Raw genomic sequence first — 22,334 nt, forward strand, 5'->3', positions numbered from 1 at the left:
GCCCTGCATCAGTCCTTGCTGACTTTGATTTTGGCCAAGCAAGGGCTGAGGAACATAGTACTTCAGTCCAGAGGCATGGACCGTGGAAGAGACTTCTTTGCCCACCAGAAGTCATCTGGCCATGGAGCAGTGTCCCTTTCCCCCCTCTTTATTCCATTGTCTTTTCCACCCTAACTGTGATTCTCTCTTCTGATAGGTACCCTTCCCATATCATCATGTCACCAGAAAGCAAGTCACAGGGAAGGTGCTAACAAATGAGCTTTATCCTCGATCCTTCTCTGAAGCAGCATTTAAATCTCTTCTTCTGCCATGCAGGGTCTCCGCTGCTTAGCAGGTCTAGGAAAATTGGGCAGATGACTGAAGTCTACTGCAATTCTCATGAGAGAAATCCGTTTATGTCTTTTATGGCAGCATTTACAGAGCAAAACTTTGTCCTTATGGGCTTTTAATTAATATTAATTGAATCTACATCATATTTTTGATTGTAACTGATTATTGACTATTGATCATTGATTATGCGCGGCAGCCTGAAAGGGCTGCAGTAAAGGAAACTCTTCCTCTGCTTGCTAACGTGGACTGATTACTCTGAGCCAGGTGATTGTGGGAGTAAGGCCTTCCCCTCCAGCTGTCTGTTCAGGGAACAACTGGAATACAGGTGTTCTCTGTGCATGACGTGGGCACAGAAGTAGATGCCTCTGCACAGGTGTAAAATATATATGCATGTGCATATATGCATGTGCAGGGCTACATGCATATGTGATGCATGCACTGGAAGCACAGAAGTGATCTTTTCCCACAGTGGGATCCTCTGTCCTCTGCAAGCAGATGGACGCTAGCAGAGGCTTCCCAGCATCTGCTCAGTGTCACTGCCCAGCCTTGGGGACTGAGAAAATGCCTGCACTATGGCGATGCAGGCACTGAGGGCATGCACAGGTGGGGTAGATGCTGCCCCACAGAGCACACCTGTGTCTCTGCACCAGGTTTGCTCACAGGGCTACTAATAGTGGTGGGGCTTCAGCACTGCTAGCTGCCTCTGGTAAATCCCTGCTAGGTTTTGCCTGCTGTGTGTACAGCTCAGACTAGGGAGCTCGGGCTGGCTGAAGTGGGCTGGATTCAGCACAAAATCAAAAATGTGCCCTGGGAGACAGGTAAGGATTCAGCAAGTGATCCTCTGTGTCATGCATAGCTACAGGCAGTGTCCTTCAGGGTGTCACTAGCTGGTGTGGGGAGGTGGCCCTCCAAGCATGCATGTTTCTATGAGCTTAGGAAGCAGTGGCAGTACCAGCTCCCTAATGGGGATGGAGGGCCAGCAAGGGTGGCTGGGGGAGGCTGTTGCCACAAGCAGCCCTTTAGCTGGGAACCAGTGCTCCCAGCTGAGCTGCACCCACCTCCAGGAGATGCCTCCCTCACCCCATCCAGCCTGTGGCTGCAGCCCTGCTGGCAGGGAAGGGCCCTGGCTCTGCCCTGGAGGCTGCTGACACAGCATGCATTGTGCAAGGCTGCCTGGCTTGAGCTGGGCATTGCTTTTTGTAACACGTCCTCTTCCTGTCTTGTTTGCTTCCAGGTGCTGCACTTCTTGGGGACTGTTCCTCGTGCAGGCAGGTGCTAGCTCATCAGGGCAATCCTGCAGTGAACAGGGGTTCCCGCAGCTCTGGCTCTTGGCACAACCTTGTGAGCACTGAGCGTGCAGTCCCTGGGCACGGGCTGTGTGTTAGCAGGGGTTCCCTTGTACCCAGCTGGTGCAGGGTGGTCAGGCTGTTCAGCTGTGTGTTGTGGCTGTATCAGAACTGACTGCTCTGTCCCTCTGCTTGGGCTCATGCCTGGGCTCAGCCCCGTTGTGGAGTTGAACAGCTGGATGGGCAGCTCCCAGCCTTGCACCCACCCAACCCTAACACTGTGGCTCTTCTCAAGCTTTGGCTGAGGTCTTGACTCTCTTCACTGCTTTGTGGGTGAGCTGTGGTCCCAGCTATTGCACCAGCCTTCCTGCTTTCCAGGCGTGCTTTTGTCATTTATTCGTAAAAATGTTTCTATTTAAAGGCAAGCAAATGAAGATTGCCGTGAGTTTCCCTAGCTGTGGACACTGGTTTGCCCTCCAACCCTGCAAACAACATCTGTGGTTATTGGCTTAAACTTTGGTGCCCTTCAAAAAAATATTTTGCATGTTGCACCTTTAAAAGCTGCAGTGCCGTTTTGTAATGGATTTTGCTAGCTGGTACAAGGGCTGCATGATTATCTTTATTTCAGCTGAACTGCATTGATTTCAGCTTAGTTTATGTTGATTATGATCAGAGTTCAGATAAATCAAGTTAATTGCTCACTTAAAACTGAATAGGTGCTTACTCCACTGCTTTTTAATCACTTTAAAATTATACCTGAACTTGAACCTGTGTAATTGTTGGTACAAGCCCTCACCAAGGAGCTCTGCCTTGTTGCGTATTCTATCCTGTAAAGTGCCAGCCTTCCTTCTGTCATTTCTCTGGTGTGTAATTCAGATGTGGGACTTCCTCATTTTTATACTTTTCACATTTTAAAATAACATTTCCCTGCCTCTTCTCAAATGCAGATGCTGTGTCAATAGCAGGTTATGCTCCCATGTCACATTGTGTAGTTTAATTGGCAAGCTGCTCTGGAAAACACCTAGACCCTGCAGTGTAGCCACACGTAGATATAAAGGAACATTTCCTTTTACTGCCTACTTCTGCCTACAACTGCAGAGTCACTGAAAGCCTCCTTGGGGGCAGGTGCCTCACGCTCCAGTGGCCACACAGTGTGGGTACAGCTACGTGAGCTCTGGCTCGGGTGTCTCACCCAGGTGATGGTGCAGGGCTCCTCCTGCAGCTTCTTCCAGGGGCCTGTCCAGCAGCACCCCAGAGCAATGAGGGTGATGCTGCGTCTGCTTCCCTGCACCCCTGCCCTTGCCAGCAGCCCTGGGGGATGTTGCTGGGCTTTTTGGGGCAGGGAAGGGAGCCGAGAGATGGCCAGGAAGCACCCTGTGTGGGGAAACAAAGGGGACTGCTGCAGCAGAAAGGGAGACACCTCACTGAGGCAATGGTTTTATTTCCAGTGGAAGCTCCAACACAAAAATGAAATAATCGTTTGTTAGGTTTTCACTTCAGCCTTAAACAAACAAAAGCTCTTGTCCCAAGTAAGTGTTTACACAATTTACACTAGCGTGGGTGTCACAGAGGGAGCCCCGCTGTGGGGGCTGCCTGGGTTCCTGCTCTGGTGCCCAGGGGCAGGCAGAAAGGCACAGACACGGCTGCTGGTGAGTGAGTGGGGCATACAAAGCCAAAAGGGCCCTTATGTACTCATTTTCAAGGTACAGCATGCATGGTGGAGGGTAACACACCAGTAGGTACAGTACCTGGCACCTGAGAGGACTTGCGTGGGGCTCGGCCATTTTCTCTCCCCCAGGCAGAGTCTGTTCTGTTCCTCCTCTGCAAGGTGGGCTTTGGCACTGAGCTCACATGGAGACATTTGCCTGGGTTGCAGGCAGGTGCTGACACTGCAGAAAGACATGTTACTGTGACAGGTCTCGAAGTTAAAAGCTCCAGACCAGAGTTAATTTCTCAGAAATCCTGGGAGAGCTGACGCGAGACCACTCCTCTGTCGGCAGCAGCCTGGCATCCTCCTCCTTCCAGCAGCTCTGCGTGCTTAACTATGCCATGTCAATCAGCAAACTCTAATTTCCTAAAATGACCTCAGGCTGCTATGAGGGCCTCAGTCACCAGTGTTTCTTCTCAATAAGCTCGAGCTTTCTGATGAACAAATGCCAAGGTCAAGCTTGTTAACAAAGAGTGCTTTCTCTTTGCTGTACAGGAGATTTTTGGCTACAAAACCCAAGGCTGCCGCAAGGCCTTGTGCATTGCTGGATACATCATGTCCTGTGGGGCTCTGCTGCTGCTGTTCTACTGGAAGCCGGAATGGGATGTGTGGGCAAACTGCATCCCCTGCAGCTTGGAAGAGGCGGACGTAGTTCTGCTCAGAACCACTGTAGGTTCACCCTCATACCTTACTGCTGTTTGCAGAACCTATTGCTTTCCCAAATGAGGCAGCTTGTCTTCCTGTGCCTGCATGATGCAGCAGGCTACTAACACTCCACATTTGGAAGTGTAGGGGCAGGGATGAGTCAAACTTCAGTGCAGCTCTGCCTCTTCCCATCCTCTGTGTACAAGAGGTAGAGCCAACTGCCTTTGCAGGAGGGCTCATCTTCAAAAATTGCATCTGGTAGTAACCTTTCTGCTTTGAAGTTATCAGAGAATGTTGAGGAGATGGGTTTTGGAGAGCTAGATTTTAGGCATTAGTTGTATTCTGGGACTCCAACACTGTAAAGTAAAACCTAACACAATTCTATCAAAGCAAATACTTAAAACACTTAATGGTCAATATTGCAATGATATCCCTAATATAAATGCACTCCAACCACTAAAAGAGTAATCTATTGCTTATTGTAACTAGTTAGATGAGACTAAAGTGATTAAAGGACAATTCAGTCTGACAAGTGCATCTGTAACAGTAAAGCTGAGTTGCTGTTAGCTGTGGATGTGTAAGAAGTAACACAGCATTATAGGAGATCTGCAGAGCACAGGAGCTGATGCTGAGGATTCAATGTCCACACTAAAAATATTTCAGAAAGCTTTTACTTCCAGCTAGCTCTAGTCTGGTCCACAGACTGAATATCCACCCAGTAGCTATTGAAGCACATCTGGCTCGGTTTCATCTTCTCTGAAATTCCTCCGAAGCATGAATCACAGCAAATGGAGATGACTGTGTGATTGACTTCAAAGTGCTTTACTGATCGGTGCTAAAGCACTGATACCCAGCATCCCTGTTGCTATGGGCTTACATTTGCTATGACTACAATGATGCCACAGTGCTGCTGTTCTCTGGGAATCTCATATGTACTTCTCAGAGTCAGGAAGCATTATCTCAGGCAACATTTGGGGTTGTCAGTAAACTGGGCTCTATTTCCTTAGGATGAGTTTCAGAGATACACCCGGAAGAAGGTGACCTGGATTGATTTGTCTGCATTGCCACTGCCTGATGGCAGTAATTCAGAATGTCCTCTCGTAGCTGATAAAGACTCTGTTATAAACAGAGCTGCAAAGAAGCCACAATTAAAGGTAAGGAGAAACATGGCAGGAAGATGATGGGTGAACTAAGGAGTCAAGGCACCTGGAGGCTCCCCAAAATGCTCTGTCAGCATCTTCCTGCAAATCCTGTTTTCATAAGCTGAAGCTTTCTCCTAAGACAAGGGGAACTGTTTCTGTAACATAACGAGGTGGTTTTCCCTGAAAGTCAAAAGGAATTTCTGCTGTTTGATCTTGCAGGTGAGATGTATACAGGTGCAGAAAATCCGTTACATTTGGGACTTTTCTGTAAAACAGTTCAAGAGAGTTGGGTGAGTGTCAGCAACCTGTTATAAAATACTCTGTAGTGAGGGAGTCCCCTGTGTGAACTCTCTTCTGTTCACCCAGATCATTAGAAGACAGCAATACATGTCACAGCATACACCACAAGTTTGGAGCTGGCTTGACAAGGGAAGACCAGAAGATCAGGTACAGTCTACATATGAGTTGATACCTGAGCTAATTATGGCCATATGACCTATTAATTCTCTGTATTAATTTCACGTGAGGTTCTTGCTACTCACCATAGTAGTAAGGCAGTGCAAACTGCATGGGTGGCATTCAGGAAGGTGCAAAATCGTTATCCCCCACACCTTATTGAGCTTTTTGTGTTCTGAGTGATGCCAAAGTAAGTCTGGGGAAAACACCACCAGTTCCAGCTTGGGTTCAGGGCACAGCAAGCCTTGACTGGCTTACCTTGCCAGCATCTCCTTAAAAGCCCTCCAGAGAGCTCATCATGGGACTTAGCAGCAAACTGACAATCTTTTCAACAAGGAAATAGCAAACTTCCGCCTCTGGGTAAAATCTTCTCAGATACAATAGCTTCTTGACAGATTTATTTGTCCTGCTCAGCCAACTGTGTCCCCAGGAGTTACTTGTTTAGATAATTGTTAATATTATTTGGGCACACAGCTTTCTGTATGAAGTCTTACCTGTGTGACTAAACTATAACATGGGGAACTCTTCTCTCCCTTCCTACAGGCAGCTGGTGTGTGGGCCTAATGCCATTGAAGTTGAAATTCGCCCCATTTGGAAGCTACTTTTTAAAGAGGTTAGTAAGTCAGACTGGCGTTGAGTAGAACAGGTAGGAAGTGATTTTGAGACTTTGCCTGGGCACTCTGGGATGGAGCAATTGATGCTTCATAGGCATGAGACAGGAAAGTTGATGAACCTCCTTTATGTTTTAACAGTCCAAATGCAGTATAAAACATCAGAAATTCTGCTGCTGGGCTTGTGGCCTCAACAGCAGTGTAAATCAGGAGTGTGCTTAAAGCACTTGCAAAATTCTTGTAATTGCTTTATTCACCTAGCAACTTCCTTTTCTCCTATGGCATAGAGGCAAGGCACACTTTTCCTTTGTCAACAAGGACATACTGCAAGACTATCCTTCCTCCACAGAGGAGAAACCTAACACATCTTGTGGATAAGAGAGACACGTAGATGGTTACTGGCTGAGTTTGCATATAGAAATGGTAGACATAAATTTTTTCCAACCTGTAAGCAGAGGCTTTGCATACAGGATATCATGTCATCAGTGTTCACATTAACGGATTATGGATACCACATCAGTATTTCTAAAATAGAAAAGAGCTATGAATGATGGGGCTCCAAGCTAGTATCTGTCAGCACATTTCTAAACTTCAAGAGGAGTTTTTTGAAACCCCACAAAATACATGAAAAGCTCCAGGGCCCCTGAAATTGGTTGGATTTCATATCACCAACTTTTCAGTGCCCTCTGGAGATGGTCTTGAAGAGAACTCCAGTGTAGCACTCTAAAAAAGTTTATTTAATCTGAACTTTGCACTTCCATCCAAGTCTGAAGCTTTGTGATTGAAATATTGATGGTGGTGCCTGAAGGCAGAGTGGTCCTCGTAAGCTGGTGGTATTTCAGTCCAGATACAGCGTCAGTGGTTGAAGGCTGGCATCCTGATTTAGTGTCTGTCTCTTTGTCCTAGTGAATGTTGAAGAGTGCATTAAATTTTCATCGAGGGACCAAATTTGTCAGATGAATAATTCAATTCTAATCCTTATGCAGACAGCTCTTTCGGTGGCTATTTTAGTTATATCAGTTCTACAGAAAAGTCTGTCACTCCTTCAGACACACCGCATAGTGGGCAATTCTCTGAAAAATTTAATCTAACTCTTTTGTTGTTAGTTATGTACCACAATAACCACAATTATATTCTGAGTTGAATTTCAGTGGGGCTTGTTGCCTGTTTTAGCATAATGCATTATAGTGAGTGATGACCAGTATTGTAGAACTGTCACAAGGTAGAGTAGCCAAAAGTATGAAAGTGAGAGAAAATCAAGCCTTCAATTTAGCTGTAGTCTGAGACTGATGGCCCCACAGACCCTTATTTTTTTTCTGAGATTTTTCTTCTTGTAAATAAGTATATCCACACTGACATTCTTACATCACAAAATATTAAAGACAATTACTGCAATTCATTCTTCTTCCCTCTTTCTCTCCCATCTGTGTAGAGATTACTTAGAAACAGCAATGTTAAGGTCACCTTTGTTAGATACAGTGAGAAACCAACTGACTAAAAGTCCCTTAAGACTGACTTTAAGTTGCCATCCTAGTTGCTGCTGCACAGTTACTGGTTAGCAACAGCTTTTAATTACAAATACCATGAGTAACATGTAAGCTGGTAAACTCAGAGATGGGGGGCTATTAATGCTCTAAAACAACCATGAAAACATTGTCTTGTGATGGCAAAACAATCCTTCAAGTTGGTGTTGAAGACTCCTAGACATAGTAATGAAATGTTCTCCCTTCTTCCTACACCCCGTCTCTGCTGCCCAGTGTTATGTCCATCCCCTGACAACTGTTACATTTCTGTTTGCAGATTTTAAACCCCTTCTATGTATTCCAAGCCTTCACCCTCACGCTGTGGCTGAGCCAAGGCTACATTGAATATTCGGTGGCTATCATAGTCCTGTCGATCATTTCTGTTGGCCTAACCGTGTATGACCTTCGACAGGTGAGTGCCGTGCAGCCTGCTAGCGACTACTTCACAGCCACAATAAGTAGCTATTTCTGTGCTCTTTCTGGGTATTTTTTTCTTTTTTATTACTCTGTATTCTGATGTATTGCTGCAGATTTGTTACTACAGAAGAGTAAAAGGTAAAGACCTAGTGGTCTTGATCTTCCCAAGAATTAAAGAGGACTGAAGTCTTGACACGTGGGGTTCATAGGACTTTAAGACGGTGGACTGCACCCATGAGTCTGGTTGCTACTGTAATTTCAGGAGACTTGACTTCCTTTAAGGTCCGCTGAATAGTGGGGTCTTAACAGCAAAAAGAAGCGTGACTTTTTTTTTTTAAATTCTCAAAGCTGTTCAACACTTCTGTCACAGATTTTACTGCTTAGAAGCATTTTCTAGTAGTCTCAGCTCATTCACCTTTTGACCTAAAGCACTCATCTGTGATGGCTGAAATCTTCAGCCTCTGTGGCAGAGAAACATAGATCAAGGTGAGCCTTACACAGTGGCTGCATGCCATTGAGTCTCTGCATTCAGGCAGGTGAGGTGTCTGCAGCTTCCTGCTGAAAGTGCAGAACACTTGCAGGGAATTTGGAAACCACTTCCTTAGCCTCTGAGCTCATTTTAAATAAACAAGGAAGGCAAAAACCACATGGTAAAAAAGGTGTGATAAGGAAGAAAAGAGAAAATATACAAATGAAAATACAGAGAAAAAGTAAAGTGATAGGAACAGAAGTCTGGCAGGCAACATTTTAGACTGTTCTGGATTTTACTTACTGCATTCCTCTGCATTGTCAAGATTTAAAAGCAAAAAGGAACTGAGTCCTGGTGAATGTTTTGTTAATCTGCAGGAAGAATGCAGGGATTAGTGGACAGTGCTGAGGAGCACAGCTCCCATGGATGGAGTGACATGTTGCAGGTGGTGCTGGGGTGACGGGAAGGCAGCCATGGGGTGTGAGGGGCTGGCAGTCCTGCTCAAAGCCAGCCCGAGCACTTGTGTGCTGCTTCAAAGACAGGCATAGCTCACGTTGCCTCCAAAGGCACTGCTCAGACCAGTCTTCCTGCACTAAATGACTGGTCAGGGGCCAGATTCAGCCATGGGAATGGCTTCTTGAGCCAGGCATACAGCAGGCTGCTCTGCGAAATGCTCCCTGGGGGAGGTAATGATTTGTCTTTGGGGGAGTTAGCTGTGGGCTGAGCTGACCCCTCTTTTCCATGGGCTGCTGGGGGGCACAGCATGCTCCTGTGTGGGTCTCTGGGCTTGAGGGCCTTTGGGCAGCGTGTGCTCACTGCAGTGCTCTGCTGACACGGCACTCCATGCACCACGCACCCTCGCTGCCAAGGGCATGCTTGTATTGCTGCCTTGTTCCAGCCTCATGCCGGTCTCAGCGAGCACTTTGTGAATAGCTGGGGCTCTTGCCAGCACAGGTGTGTTGGCCATGAATGCCATTTCTGTATCTCAGGCTAAAATCTGTATGTGTCATGTAGGATGAATAGCACTCCCGTGTTGAACAAGCACTTGCATCCCTTTAAGAGTACCTTTATCCCTAAAGTGGTGATGTCGTGCCCTGGTATTGCAGAGCACCAAGAACAGATATGGCCCGTTCAGCTTTTCTTGGCAAGGCCAGTTTTATTGTGTGACTGATAACTTTGGCAGGAAAAATTACAATGTTTGGGGCCTCCGGATATTCTTCAAACTGGTTTGACATCCTCAGAAGAACAATGCTAATGAAGAAATCCACACTTGGGGATTAGTTTTTTTTTTTTTTTCAATTGCAACTTCTAAATCAAGATAGTGCATTCTCTCTAATGGTCTTGCAATGACAGCTGACTTCATCATTATCTCAGGGTACATAATTGTCCGCATTAGATTGCAAAAACACGCAAAGCACAGACACCCAGTCAAATTAGAATTTTTCTTCTCGCAACGGCAGTGTTGTAATGGCAGTCTTTACAACTGGGTTGTTTTGTTGGAAGCCTCCTAGCAAGGATAAGACTGTTGAGCAAAAAGAAGCCCCTTACTAAGGGGCTGCAGGTAGCAGTGTTGCAGCTGAGGAGACTTGCTCTGTTATGAAGCAGGGATAGCCCCAGGAAAGACAAGGGAGGTTACAATGGAATGAGTCAAAGCAAATTGAAAATTTGGTCCAAGTTTCTACAGCAGCTCGTTCTAGGTTAACTATGAATCAGCATCCTGACTTCTAAAGAGAGATGTGAAAACTCCCCTGGATAACTCAGCAGAGCTCAGTTTCTATGATATTAACATGATCAGTGAATTGTAACATGCTGCTCAGCTTGAGTGTTGGTGTTTCAACACTGCTATCACTTTCCCATCAACAGCAGTCTACTAAGCTGCATGACCTTGTTGAGGAGCATAACAAAGTCCAGGTTACAGTCTGCATGAAGAGAGAAGGTGAGTCATCTGAGTCTCATTTTCCTCACAGGCCTGTGTAATTAACTGATGTGTTGAAATGTATCTGGAATTGTACAGCTCCTCTTGGTTTCCATGGCTGAAACGTGAAGGGCGAGCTGCAGGGAGAATAGGGCAGAGGGAGGTGAGCTGGGCAGGACAGCGAGAACTGTGGGCACAGCCTATGCGATGCGGTAATGATGCATCTGTGTCATTATCACCGGTATCTGCAGCATCTGTAATGATACAGGCAAGCCTAGTAATTTGTGTTGAGAGTTGAGAAAAGCTTGGAAAACTTAATTTCCCAAACAAGCAACCAGATAACAACTCTGGCCTTCAGAGATCTGCTTCCCTGCCCTGATACAGGCTACTTTCACAAGCTTGTCAGTAGCTTGCGAGCGAGTCTTGAGGAGTGGAGTCTGGATATATGGCTCCCACTGAGGTACACGCTTCCTTCCCTGTGCCTCAGTTCCTTGCCCATAAAATAGGGGTTATAGTATTTTTGCCTCCCAAAGGTGCTCGGATATGCAATTCCTAGGGTTGATGGGAGATGTAAGGGCCTTAGATAGGTTTTTGAGGTCAGCATTTTGTGGACACTAAGCCAGTAAAACTGCAGACACCCACTTGGAGGAAGACGTTCAGACAAAGGCTTACCTTTGTGCTGTTGCTTTTCAGCCAGTTTTATTTCTAAAAGGCACTGGTCTTAAATCATGCAGTGTAGAAGTTTTGGGATGCTGTGTGCTTTGAAACTTGTTTTTTTATAGCTCAGAATTTGAGCACAAATGAAGTCCATTTTCATATTATTCTACAGGTTGCAAAGAGCTGGAGTCTCGTTACTTAGTCCCAGGAGATGTGTTTCTTTTAGACAGAAAAAAGCTCTCTCTGCCATGTGATGCCGTCCTGATTGATGGGAGCTGCGTTGTGAATGAAGGGATGCTCACAGGTGCAGCCTTGGAGTTTGAAATGTTAACACCCTGTGCAGGTTCTCTGTCAGGGAGATGTGTCTCTCTGTTCTGACAGCAAATTGTTTACTATTTATTAGAATAGTGTGCAGCAGGAGGTGGGAAAACTGTGGCTTGAATAATTCACAGTTGTCTTGGGCTTTTGAACACTGCCATTGTGTAATATATATTTCTTATCCACACACACACAGAAGGAGGATTAAAATACAGTCAGGAGCAGAAAGTGAAATAATTCAAATACAATGAATATGTATTTTCTGGCTTTTTGGATTCTGATCTTGCAGTGATTTGGTTCAAGCAGGCCATGTATGAGCACATGAGTCAGCATTATAGTAAACACTGAGCCACTGCAAGGCCTGAACTTGGGCCAGGGGTGCAATTTGTCCCAAGCCCATTGACAGAAAATGCTCAGAGAAGCCATCAGATGGACTCTGACATGAAAACTGTAATGGCTGTCACCACAAATCCACATCTGTAAGTACTTAAGCAAGCTCATTAGTCAGGTAAGTTTAAGCACCTAAAAGGGCGCTGTTATTTTTTAATATGCACAATCTGATAAGACTTTTAAATCCCCTTTAAGTGAAGCTGCATGCTGCTGTTCTCAGGTGAAAGTATTCCGGTTACTAAAACCCCCTTGCCTCTCACGGAGAGTCCGATGCCCTGGAAAACCCACAGCATGGAGGACTACCGGAGACATGTCCTCTTCTGTGGGACTGAAGTCATACAGACGAAGCCAACTGGCAGAGGGCCAGTGAGAGCCGTGGTGCTGCAAACTGGTATGTCCTTTGTTTTTTGACCAGATTGGGGAAAATGGCTTCCCATGAGGCTGATAGGAGAGCTGGTGTCTCCTTGTGGCTCTGCCACACCCGAGCGGTCCTCGTTGCCACCTGATAGCTGAGGCCTGTGCAGTGCCATCCGTTTCTGACAGAACTGGCTCGCCATGCCACCGCTTTGTCACCGATGCGACGTAAGGCTCGTGTCTTCACGCAGGGTTCAACACCGCTAAAGGTGACTTGGTGAGATCCATCCTCTACCCCAAGCCCATGAACTTCCAGCTCTACAGAGATGCCTTCAAGTTCATCATAGGCCTCTCTGCCATCGGTGTGCTGGGACTGATCTACACCGTGTGCGTGTTCACGTACCATCAAGTAAGTACAGTCAATGCCCCTAGGCTGTGTGCCAGCTCCGAGGCCACTGGAATATCTTCTGCTTCTGCAGTCAAGTCTGCTGATGCCAGAAGTGTGTGCGTGGGGGGATGGGACAGAAAGAAGGAGAATAAATCCATGGTCAGAGCTTGGGGTGCGTTGCTCTGTGGCAGGAGGGACCCCAGGGGGCTTTTGCCCCCCTCCCACTGCCTGTTTCTCTGGCTGCTTGCAGAAACCGGTGGCAGAAGTAGTGGCTATGGCCCTCCTCCTCCTCACCGTGGCTGTGCCTCCTGCGATCCCCGCTGCCTTGACCACAGGCACTGTTTATGCCCAAAGGAGGCTGAAGAAAAAGAAGATTTTCTGCATCACTCCACAGAGGATTAATATCTGCGGGCAGATCAACCTTGTTTGCTTTGACAAAGTAAGGCACTTCCTGGGGCACTCAATGGTGCTGGGGGAATGCACAGCGGTTATTTTATTTCTTATTTTTATTTCTCCCCAATCTCCCCTCACCTGCCCCCATGAAAACATCCTCTGCAGGTGCCTGTGGGGCAGGGTGACACTGGGGGCATGAGGCTTTCCTTACCCTGTCCAGAAAGGAGCTCTGGGGATGTGTCAGGGGAAGGGGTGGGAAGGAAAAGGGTAACAGCTATTTATCTCATTTTAGACAGGCACACTGACAGAAGATGGACTGGACCTGTGGGGTGTCCTCCCTTCTGAGGGAAGCCGGTAAGGAAGGATTTTCTTTAGAGGGAACCCATCTCCAGTGCAGAGGTACTGCCCAGCAGTCAGGTTGGCAGGGAGGTGGTTGCATGGGATAGGGAGAGACAGCAAAGAACATGCAGCAAGAGGTGGGTAGCTTGGGGGAAACAGGGAGGTGAAGATCCCTGCCCTCTGCTCAGCTCCTTCCTTGCAAATACAGTGGCTGGTGTAGTGGTGAGTGTGGCTGATAATTCAAGACAAACGCGTGGTTGAGAAGCCAGCAGCAGTGTGAGTGCTTTTAATTACTCTGTGGGGATTTGGAGAATATGCACAGAGCTTTTCAATTATGTCATTCACAGCATAGTTCAATAAATATTCTTAATCTGTTCAATAAACCTTTCATCCTTTAAGGGTTAGGATAATGCTCCTTCTGTTGAAATGAAGTGTTGCTATCTTCAGTGCCTGTCAAATCTCGCCTACCTTCTGTAAACACTGCAAAAATCCATGAGACCACAGATCAGACCTGCAAAGCTTAGGTGTCCTTACAGACTCCCTCATAGCCCTGGCATGCTCCATCTCAAATCCAAGCCCAAGGAGCACTGAAAGCCTCAAGATGTATCTAGTACGCAAATATTAAACTTGACCATATCCAGGTTATACTATTTAATTCATATTATTAAAATACAATAACAGACTTCAGTTCTGAAGTGCAACTTGCATGTTAAGCCAACTCAAAATATTAATCTTTTGCAGTGGCCAGGACAAATCACACACCCATATCTACTCCTGGATTTCATTAGGTGCTGTTAATATATAAGATACCTCAACACCACAGAGATAATCATGCTATAATGAATGATAGGATGAATTCATTGTGGGAGAAAAATCACATTCCCAATACTTCCTCAAAGGACAGAGAGAAAATTGCTATCTGATGCAAATTAATGAGAAGAGATTAATAAGTGTCAACTGATAAAATACTCTTCCAGCAGGGCCAAACTGCAGGCAGATAGCATGGTCCCTTCTTGGTGCCCATCCAGTGCCCCAGGGAGGCCATGCTGAGCAAGGGATGTTGGATGGGCTGGGAGCCCCCCAGGAGGCAGGCAAATGCCAGGGGGATTTCCACCAAGGTAGCCTTGCAGGTAGTATCTGCTCATGTGGGCAGCAGAGCAAAATTGGACCCGTGTATTAGAATAAATCCTTGTAATAAGGAACTCTGTGAGGTGTCAGAACATAAGTCTGTCTTTGCTGACATGTCAAATCTATGCCCAGCTGGGAACCAGTGCTGGTGGCTTGCCAGAATGCAAGGAGGAGCTATCGCTGGCTGTGTTGATCTCATTAGTGTATTTACATAATTACTCTTTCTTAAATATTCACATTCTTAAACACATTATAAGACTAGCTGTCAGCTAATCTGAATACCATGAGGCAATGACAGTAAAGGAATTTCATTCCGCTTGCAAAATATCCTATTGTATGTTTAATAAGATACAAATGTTTGTTGGTTTTATGTTGTTTAGCATTTTCACGGTGTCTCTCAAGTATTAATTAATTAATAAGCCAATTATGACCAGCCTGAGAACAAGGTATAATTTGCTGGAAACAGAACAGACTCTGATGGCCCAGAGGGATGACAGGTCCTGGGATTCATTGTTCCTTTTAATAGAGCTGCGAGCTGTCATGCTGCTTGCTTCCAGATGCATTTCACTGTGCCTGTTTTAGAAACAGGGGATGCTAGTGGTGATCAAAGGTAAATAAAATTTATTTAAATTTCTCCTTAACATGCCAGCCTAAATGGTAATGGGCTGTGTTCTGGTCTGGCAGACACAGCTTGTCAGCCAGCCAGTTTCTTAGAAGGAAAAAATGTGTCTGTGAGAAGACTTTGAGAAATAACTTTCGTGGTGAAATAACAGAGTCTTCACCCAGCCCAGCTGCACACGTGCTCAGCCTGTACTGCAGGGCCAGGGAGGGAATAAATCTCAAGGCTTTCCACAGAAATAAATCGGGACATGGATCTTTAATAGTGTGCCTCAAGTAACTCAATAGAAGTCTGGCTTACCCGTTTTTTAAAACCAAGGTGAGGGACAAGCATCTGGTGTCTGTGGGTTTGCAGATGGAAGATCTACCTGTGGAAGTGGAGGCTCTCCAAGGCCATATTGCTAAATGCCTTGGAGATCTCTGCTGCAAGTTGTTTTCTTCCTGATAGCGTCTTCTCTGCTCTAATACCAAACAGCAATTGCTAAGCAGGCCTGTACCAGCCCCTCTGTTTTCCCTTCTCAGTTACTTTGCATCAAGCTGAACTCTTGACAATTAATTACTGGGAACATTTTGGCCTTCTTAGTGCCCCTGAGCTGTTATCAGAAGGAAGGGTAGGACAGCACGTTGCTTGCTGTTTTGGGGCTCTAAATGCTCTTTGCTGCACTAAATGCAGCAAAGCTGCACCTGTATGTGCTAGCTGGGGGCTTCTCTGCATCCTTCTTGTTATCAGTCCCACTAACCTTCTGCTTTTAACCAGGTTTCAGGAAATTCACAAGTTTCCATCCAGCACTCCTCTGCCCTGGGGGCCTGTGTGCGGAGCCATGGCGAGCTGCCATTCCCTGGTGGTTTTGGATAAGAAGATTCAAGGAGATCCACTGGACCTGAAAATGTTTGAGGGCACGCACTGGGTAACGTGACTCGTGTCCTCTGCAACCTCCAAAGCACAGCCCCCGGGTCAAGGCCAAGCTCAAAGGCATGTCTGTAGGGGAACCCCTTTCACTCCTGGTCACAACAGCTGGAATTTGCTGTTATCCCTCCTAACCTCATGGCAGATTTGCAGCACTGTAACTGGTTTTTTTGATAGTCCAGCAATCATTTTCCTCAGGGAAGCCTGTGTTTGCTCTTTTAATTTGGTCTGGAAATGTTGGACTGTAATGAAGCAGAGGGGGAGCATTGCTGCTGGAAGCAGGGGCTCAGACTGCGCTGCTGGCTACGTGCACAGCACAGGTCAGCCGAGGAAGCATGCGGGCAGGTTTCTGTGCCCTTGTGCTGAGGGCTGTTTTCCCTGATTAGCAAAGGGACATCCCTATGGAGAAGCCAGGGCTGGAGCCTAAGGCTGAATGAACAGCAAGACAGACAGCTGGGGAAGGGGTGAGAGGCTGAGCCTCGGGGCACACCTGCAGTGATGGGGAGGGTTGTGCTGGGGGGGCAGGAGAGGAAAGGCATGGGAAGGAAAGGTGCTGCTTCTCCCCATCCAAGCCTGCAAGGGCCCTGGGGTCACTGCAGTTAACTGCCCCATCATCTCTTCTCCTTCAAGCTTTTCCTCAAGACACTTGAATCAATACATAAAACAGATGCAGCTCTCGCAGAAGCACTGCGGGAAGGCATCGGGCTGATGGAAGGACAAGGAGCAGCAGAGCTGCACAACAGCAGAAGGGGACAATGAGAGGGAATGAACCTTGGCAGTACACAAAGTAGGAAAGTTGGAGGGCTAAAGCATCCTACACCTAAAACTGCCACCCTGTTTCTGCACAGAACATCAGTGAGAGTCTTTTAAAGCAGGAGACTGGAAGATAAAACCAGCTAGATAGGGATTAGTTCTCTTTTCCTTTCGTTGCTATGACATTAAATTTCTGAGGGACTTGAATTTAGAGAAAACAAAATTTGACACAGGTTTTTTGCTCTCATCAAGTCTAAAGATGCAGTGCCCTGTAGGCTTCTGCTAAGGACAGGACTGCAGGGAGGTTGTCAGTGATGACGGATAGAAAGACCTCATAGATTACAACAAAACACTGTGGCAGCTGGGTGGCAACAGCAAAGGGGAAACATGCTGTCATGTGCTGCCATCCCTGTTTTTAACAGACAGGTGTGAAGCCAAAAAATACAAAACATGAAGCGTCAGAAATAATGCTTTTTTTCCCTGTACAGGAGATAGAAGAGTCCAACGCATCTCAGGATGGGGCTGGTACTCTTCACACCTGTGTCGTTAGACCGGGGCCGAAGGCCAGCAGCGTGAGTCCGGCTCTTTCTGGGAATGAATAATTTTGTGCTTTCAACATCCAGCTTGTGAAGCTTCTAGTACATGCACTGTTTACCTGGGCAATATGCCTTTCCTCCACTCTTGGTCCTGTGGTGCATCTTCCCTGCAAACAGAGTGCCTGGAAGCTGAGGACCAGAAAAGCAGATTCTGATTAAATTGGGGGAGCTGCTCCTGAGCTTCCAGAAGGGCTCTTGTGCCTAAAACTCTCTCATTTCCAGCTCTGCTATTTGCACTAATAACAGATACAGACTTCTGCTTCCTCACCCAATAAAACTGCTGACATAATGAAGCTATATGACAAGTCTAACTGGAGACCAGTGTAAAGAAAACTTGCAATCTAGAAAAATGTCTAAAGCAGGACTTTATCTGCAGGAAGAGGCACTGTAAGGTTGGGGCACTGCAGCTAGGAACATGGACCATAAGTTTGCTGCTAATGGTTGTGCAACCCTACTGACAGATTCACCAGCCTCACCCCAAAGCATGGTGTTGTTTGCTTCACCCCATCTCTCGAAAATCCAGGCAGGAGCTCTGTGTTTTAATGGCTGAAAATTGTTACATTTCCAGCCTGTGCATCAACCCAGACAGCTTCTTCCCAGCAGAAGAGGGGTGATTTCTGTCAGCAGTACCACAAAGACAGTGCTGTGGCAACATGGAAAACAATCTTATTTCTAGCATTGCTCTGTTCCCTTGGTAATGTCACTGTAACATCAATTTTCAGTTCCTCTGTCTGTAACTCCAGGAATATTGCACCAGTATGTGGTTGCTAAGAGAAAACCTGGGATAAAGCCTGAAAACAAGTTGAATATTAAGAAAAACACTGAGGTTCCTGGGAAGTATGCTGGGAAGCCACTGTTTTTGAAACTGTGGTTCCTAAACTTGTTATCGGTGATCTGATACTATAGCCAGAAAATACTAAAATTGTCTCCTAACAATAATAAATCACCTAAGCCAGAAAGGCTCAAATGAGCTGAAGGTCAGGATGGATTTGCTTTGTGTAATCTATGAATCAACCTCCTAAGTAACATCTCCCTTTCCCAACCTCTTACAGGCTCCTGTGGAAGGAATAGCAATCCTACATCAATTCCCATTTTCCTCTGGATTGCAGAGGATGTCTGTTGTTTCACAGAAGATTGGAGAGGAACAGTATGACCTGTACATGAAAGGAGCACCAGAAATAGTGTCCAGCTTATGCAGACAAGAAACTGGTACAGATGTGGGGAAGGGCACCTTTACAGTCTTTGTTTGGACTTAATCCAAACCAGACCTTGTGTTAGCAAGGTTTGCAGCACTCACTCTGCTACTACATATGTACAATTCAACCCAGAAACAAGCCTGGGGTCAGTACAGAAGCTAAATATCATTAGTTAACTATACAAATAAGCTTGTTTGTGAGTTAGGATGCACGCAGCCCAGCAGCTAGTGAGATGCACAGCCTGTGGTTCAGCCGCTATACATCACCCAGCTGACAGGCATCAGCTGGAGATACAGCTCGTAAATAACATTGGTATGTCAAAATACCCAGAGAAGGTGTGGGATAGCGGTAATTGCATGTGTCACAGCTGCTCTGTTGTGCTGCATGAGTCCTTAAATTTTCTGTTAATTTATTGACCTGTAAATTCAGCATAGAGTTATTGACCCAGCTCACAAAGGCTTTAAATCTCAGCAATGGGAAACTTGCTGTGGACATGCAAATTACTGTTATTAAGGATAATTGCTATTAACACTCAAGCCAGGACTTCTGTCCTCCCTCTGCAAGTAAACATAGGCTTTTCTTCTGTGTGTGTGAGAGCAATATTATAGGCTTGTTCTCCAATTTGCCTGCAAACATAAAACTTGGGTCATATTCACTGAATACTTCGGAAGGGTGCCAACCTGTGGTCTGCGTCTCTGTTGTTTCTTATTTGAGATGGCAATGACCTGAAAACAGGTGAAAATGGTTTTGAGGGGCAATGGAAAAACTTAGTTTAAAGCTATGTAAGTTCCAATGACACAAACCTCCAAACAATTTAGCATCAGCAGGAAAGATATCTTAAAAAACATTGTTCCACTTTCTCAGGTTTCCAAATAGCTCCTCTCCTCCTGTCTTGATTGTTCTTGTATTGATTACAGCTTAATAAATAATTAGGTACCACACTGTAAAGCTGTGATTGCAGTATGTAGTGATTACAAAATACTGCGAAGTTAAAAGGAACTCTGCTTTTAGAGTTTTTTTTTGCCCCCCCTTTTTTTTTTACTGGAACCATCAGAATTGAAAATTTAGGACTTTAGAGAAATTTCCCACTAAGGCATTAACATAAAAACAACTCCCTGAGCAGTACTCAGCATGTATGCTGTAAAGTTCAGGTCAGAATGATGGAATCAGTCCTTTTTTCTCTGCCTGGTAATGCATCATACCTACCTGCACCTTAATATGCATTTAAGAAGTAGAAAATGGATGCACAGATCACTTATTTGAACAGTCAGTTACACAGCCTTAGCTGACTTCTATGACAAAGCTGAGCGCTGTAAGGCTCTACAGCGTGTTAAAGGGCAGGCTTAACCCCAGAGGAGCAGTCAGCAAGGATGGAATATTCTAACCATGACACTTTTCTCCTGTAAACAGTCCCAGCTGATTTTTTAAAGGAGCTTAAGATGTACACAAGCCAAGGCTTCAGAGTTATCGCACTGGCCCATAAAGTGCTAAGCCTAGGAAAGGATGTAGACGTGAGTGACCTGGAGAGGTAAGATGTGCTGAGGAGCTGCTAGCATCGCTGCGGGCTTGCTTCCTTACCAACTCGTTAGGACCTGACCCAGCCCTCCCCCTCCTCTCTTGCTTACGGAAGCGTATGGGGAAGCTGAGCTGCATCACACCTTCCTCTCAGCAGATGGTGATTATGCTGTTAATTGCCTTGCAATTAACTACTGCTCTTGCAAAGCTCACTGAGCTGAATTTCCGAAGCTGTTATCAAAGGGCAATGAAAGCTGGTAATTGTGCTTCAGTATGGTCATGGATTGGGACTGTGATAGAAAGCCATACTGAATGCTGTAGCCTGCAGGTTTCAGCCAGCCTGGTCCTGCAGATCTCTTCCCCCTCCCTGCGCACACCTTGGCTGGGCTGCTCCTTCCAGGGGACCACAAGGCAGGGGACCCGTGGCTTGGCTGAAGCTGCAGAAATGCTGGTGCTTGTTGAGCACTGAACTTGTGCCAGTTGCATTTCACTGCATAGCCAAGCCTGTTTCCAGCTGAGCACAGCAGCACCTGTGTTTCTGTCCTTGCCCCAAGAGAGGAGGCAGAGTCCGGGCTGGTGTTCCTGGGCCTCCTGGTGATGGAGAATCGCCTGAAGCAGGAGACGAAGCCTGTGCTGCGGGAGCTGGCTGCCGCCCGCATCAGGAGCGTCATGGTCACAGGTGAATCCCCCAGCTCCAGCCACGGTGAACAGGAGCAGAGCAGGAAGGGCTCGCTCCTCCAGCATCCCCATCGCACGGCAGCTCCACAGCCCCCACCTGGGGCATGACAGAGGACACAAAGGGCCAGCCTCTCTGTTATCATTGGCAGGGGACAACCTCCAGACAGCAGTCACAGTGGCCAGGAGCGCGGAAATGATTCCCAAGGCCAGCAAAGCCATCATCATCGAAGCAAGTGAACCAGAGGGCTCCACTCCAGCTTCCATTGCCTGGCAGCTGGCAGAAGACAGCAAAGCAAGCACAGCTGCTGCCCCTGTATGTGCAGCTGGGGGGGTTGCTGTCAGGTGCCAGGACGAATTAACAAAGCTTTGATGTCTAATAGCTGGCTTTTGGGGTATGGGTTCCTTGCTGAGCATTTTGAGGCAGCTTTGAGGAAGGGAGGAAGTAAAAGGGGCTGGTTCCTACTTACCTCAGGGTATATGGGGTGCGATATGGACCATTCATCTGCTAGGGAGAAACAATTAATACAGAGACTCTTTGCTCAGGACAGCGTACAAAATAACTACATGAATAAGTGGTAATGCTCTGCAGATGCAGTGGCTGCTTCCTTCATGCTTGAAGTGTGCCTAATTAATGCATTTAAAAATACTTGTCTGTTAGATTATTTGCTGGACCGAACTTCAGTGTTTAAACTAGCCATCTGTGGCTAACAGGTATCGGCAACAGCTATTTTCTAGCTGTGGGAACACAGCTAGAAGATCAAGCACTGCCAGGCCTGAAGTTACAGGAAAGGACTGCAGAAATGATGCTGTGTCCCTGTTTGTGTGGTGGGCAACAGTGCGGTGTGTTGGGGGCCATCAGCAGAGCTGGATACAAAGCAGGAGGGGGATTGCTGCCCAAGGGCAGGGATGCTGCCCTTGTCATGGGCTGAGTGACACCTCGGGGCCTGTTGTCACCAGGACAGGGGCAGTTCCAGAGATGGGTCAGTCCTGGGGTCCACGGCTTTGTGGTGACCTCAGTCTGAGATTAAATTCTTTCTTATTTCTCGGAGGTATGTGCTAATGCCCAGGAAAAGATCAGCTTGGATGGAGAAAGCTGCAACTACCATTTTGCCATGAATGGGAAATCCTACCAGGTTCTCGTAAAGCACTTCTACAGCTTGCTGCCAAAAGTAAGTTCAGAGGAAACAAAGTGCTTGCTCGTCCTCCCTGTTATGTGTAAAGGACAGTAGTGTTCTGGCTGGAGAAAGGTATTTTTCTGTCAGTACCTGTAGCGTTGTCACTTCTGACAACTCGGCAGCCTCCCGGCTTGCCTCAAGGTCAGCCCAAACAGCTGGCTTTCTGTATTTGCTGAGTCCTCGGCTGACCAGGGTAGCTGAGGTGCTGTGAGCAGCTGCACAGTGGAGTTACTCCACAGTCACCTCCTCCGTTTCAGTTTAATTAAAAACATCAACCCCATTCCCATGTACTGCTGCCAGAGCTGGCAACGTCTTCTGTTCAGCAGTGACAACAGGAACATGAAATACCCATACCCATCAGCAGAAATCTTCAGTGCCTGTCACCCTCCCGTTAAAGAGCTGGTGCTGGGAGAGGGACTTCTCTGGA

General features: G+C 46.6%; 1 protein-coding gene across 8 annotated transcripts in view; it reads left to right on the top strand.

Annotated features, from left to right (window-relative positions):
- ATP13A5 (ATPase 13A5) overlaps positions 1-22,334 on the top strand; it is a 31,586-nt gene that overhangs the window by 365 nt on the left and 8,887 nt on the right. For all 8 annotated transcript variants that reach the window (XR_007168345.2, XM_067002774.1, XM_067002775.1 and 5 more), the window contains exons 2-20: positions 3,820-3,993; positions 4,977-5,123; positions 5,331-5,401; positions 5,478-5,558; positions 6,111-6,180; positions 7,979-8,113; positions 10,451-10,523; positions 11,332-11,463; positions 12,088-12,258; positions 12,473-12,630; positions 12,860-13,048; positions 13,295-13,356; positions 15,845-15,995; positions 17,236-17,319; positions 18,396-18,552; positions 19,950-20,067; positions 20,609-20,733; positions 20,882-21,045; positions 21,782-21,901. Coding sequence is in view for 7 of the 8 variants with exons in the window: in XM_067002774.1 (XP_066858875.1) it covers positions 3,820-3,993; positions 4,977-5,123; positions 5,331-5,401; positions 5,478-5,558; positions 6,111-6,180; positions 7,979-8,113; positions 10,451-10,523; positions 11,332-11,463; positions 12,088-12,258; positions 12,473-12,630; positions 12,860-13,048; positions 13,295-13,356; positions 15,845-15,995; positions 17,236-17,319; positions 18,396-18,552; positions 19,950-20,067; positions 20,609-20,733; positions 20,882-21,045; positions 21,782-21,901 (2,382 nt within the window). In the remaining variant the exon portion in view is untranslated. The remainder of the gene's footprint in view (positions 1-3,819; positions 3,994-4,976; positions 5,124-5,330; positions 5,402-5,477; positions 5,559-6,110; positions 6,181-7,978; positions 8,114-10,450; positions 10,524-11,331; positions 11,464-12,087; positions 12,259-12,472; positions 12,631-12,859; positions 13,049-13,294; positions 13,357-15,844; positions 15,996-17,235; positions 17,320-18,395; positions 18,553-19,949; positions 20,068-20,608; positions 20,734-20,881; positions 21,046-21,781; positions 21,902-22,334) is intronic.

Source organism: Anser cygnoides, chromosome 9 (assembly GCF_040182565.1).
Source record: "Anser cygnoides isolate HZ-2024a breed goose chromosome 9, Taihu_goose_T2T_genome, whole genome shotgun sequence".
Classification (NCBI taxonomy): domain Eukaryota; kingdom Metazoa; phylum Chordata; class Aves; order Anseriformes; family Anatidae; genus Anser; species Anser cygnoides.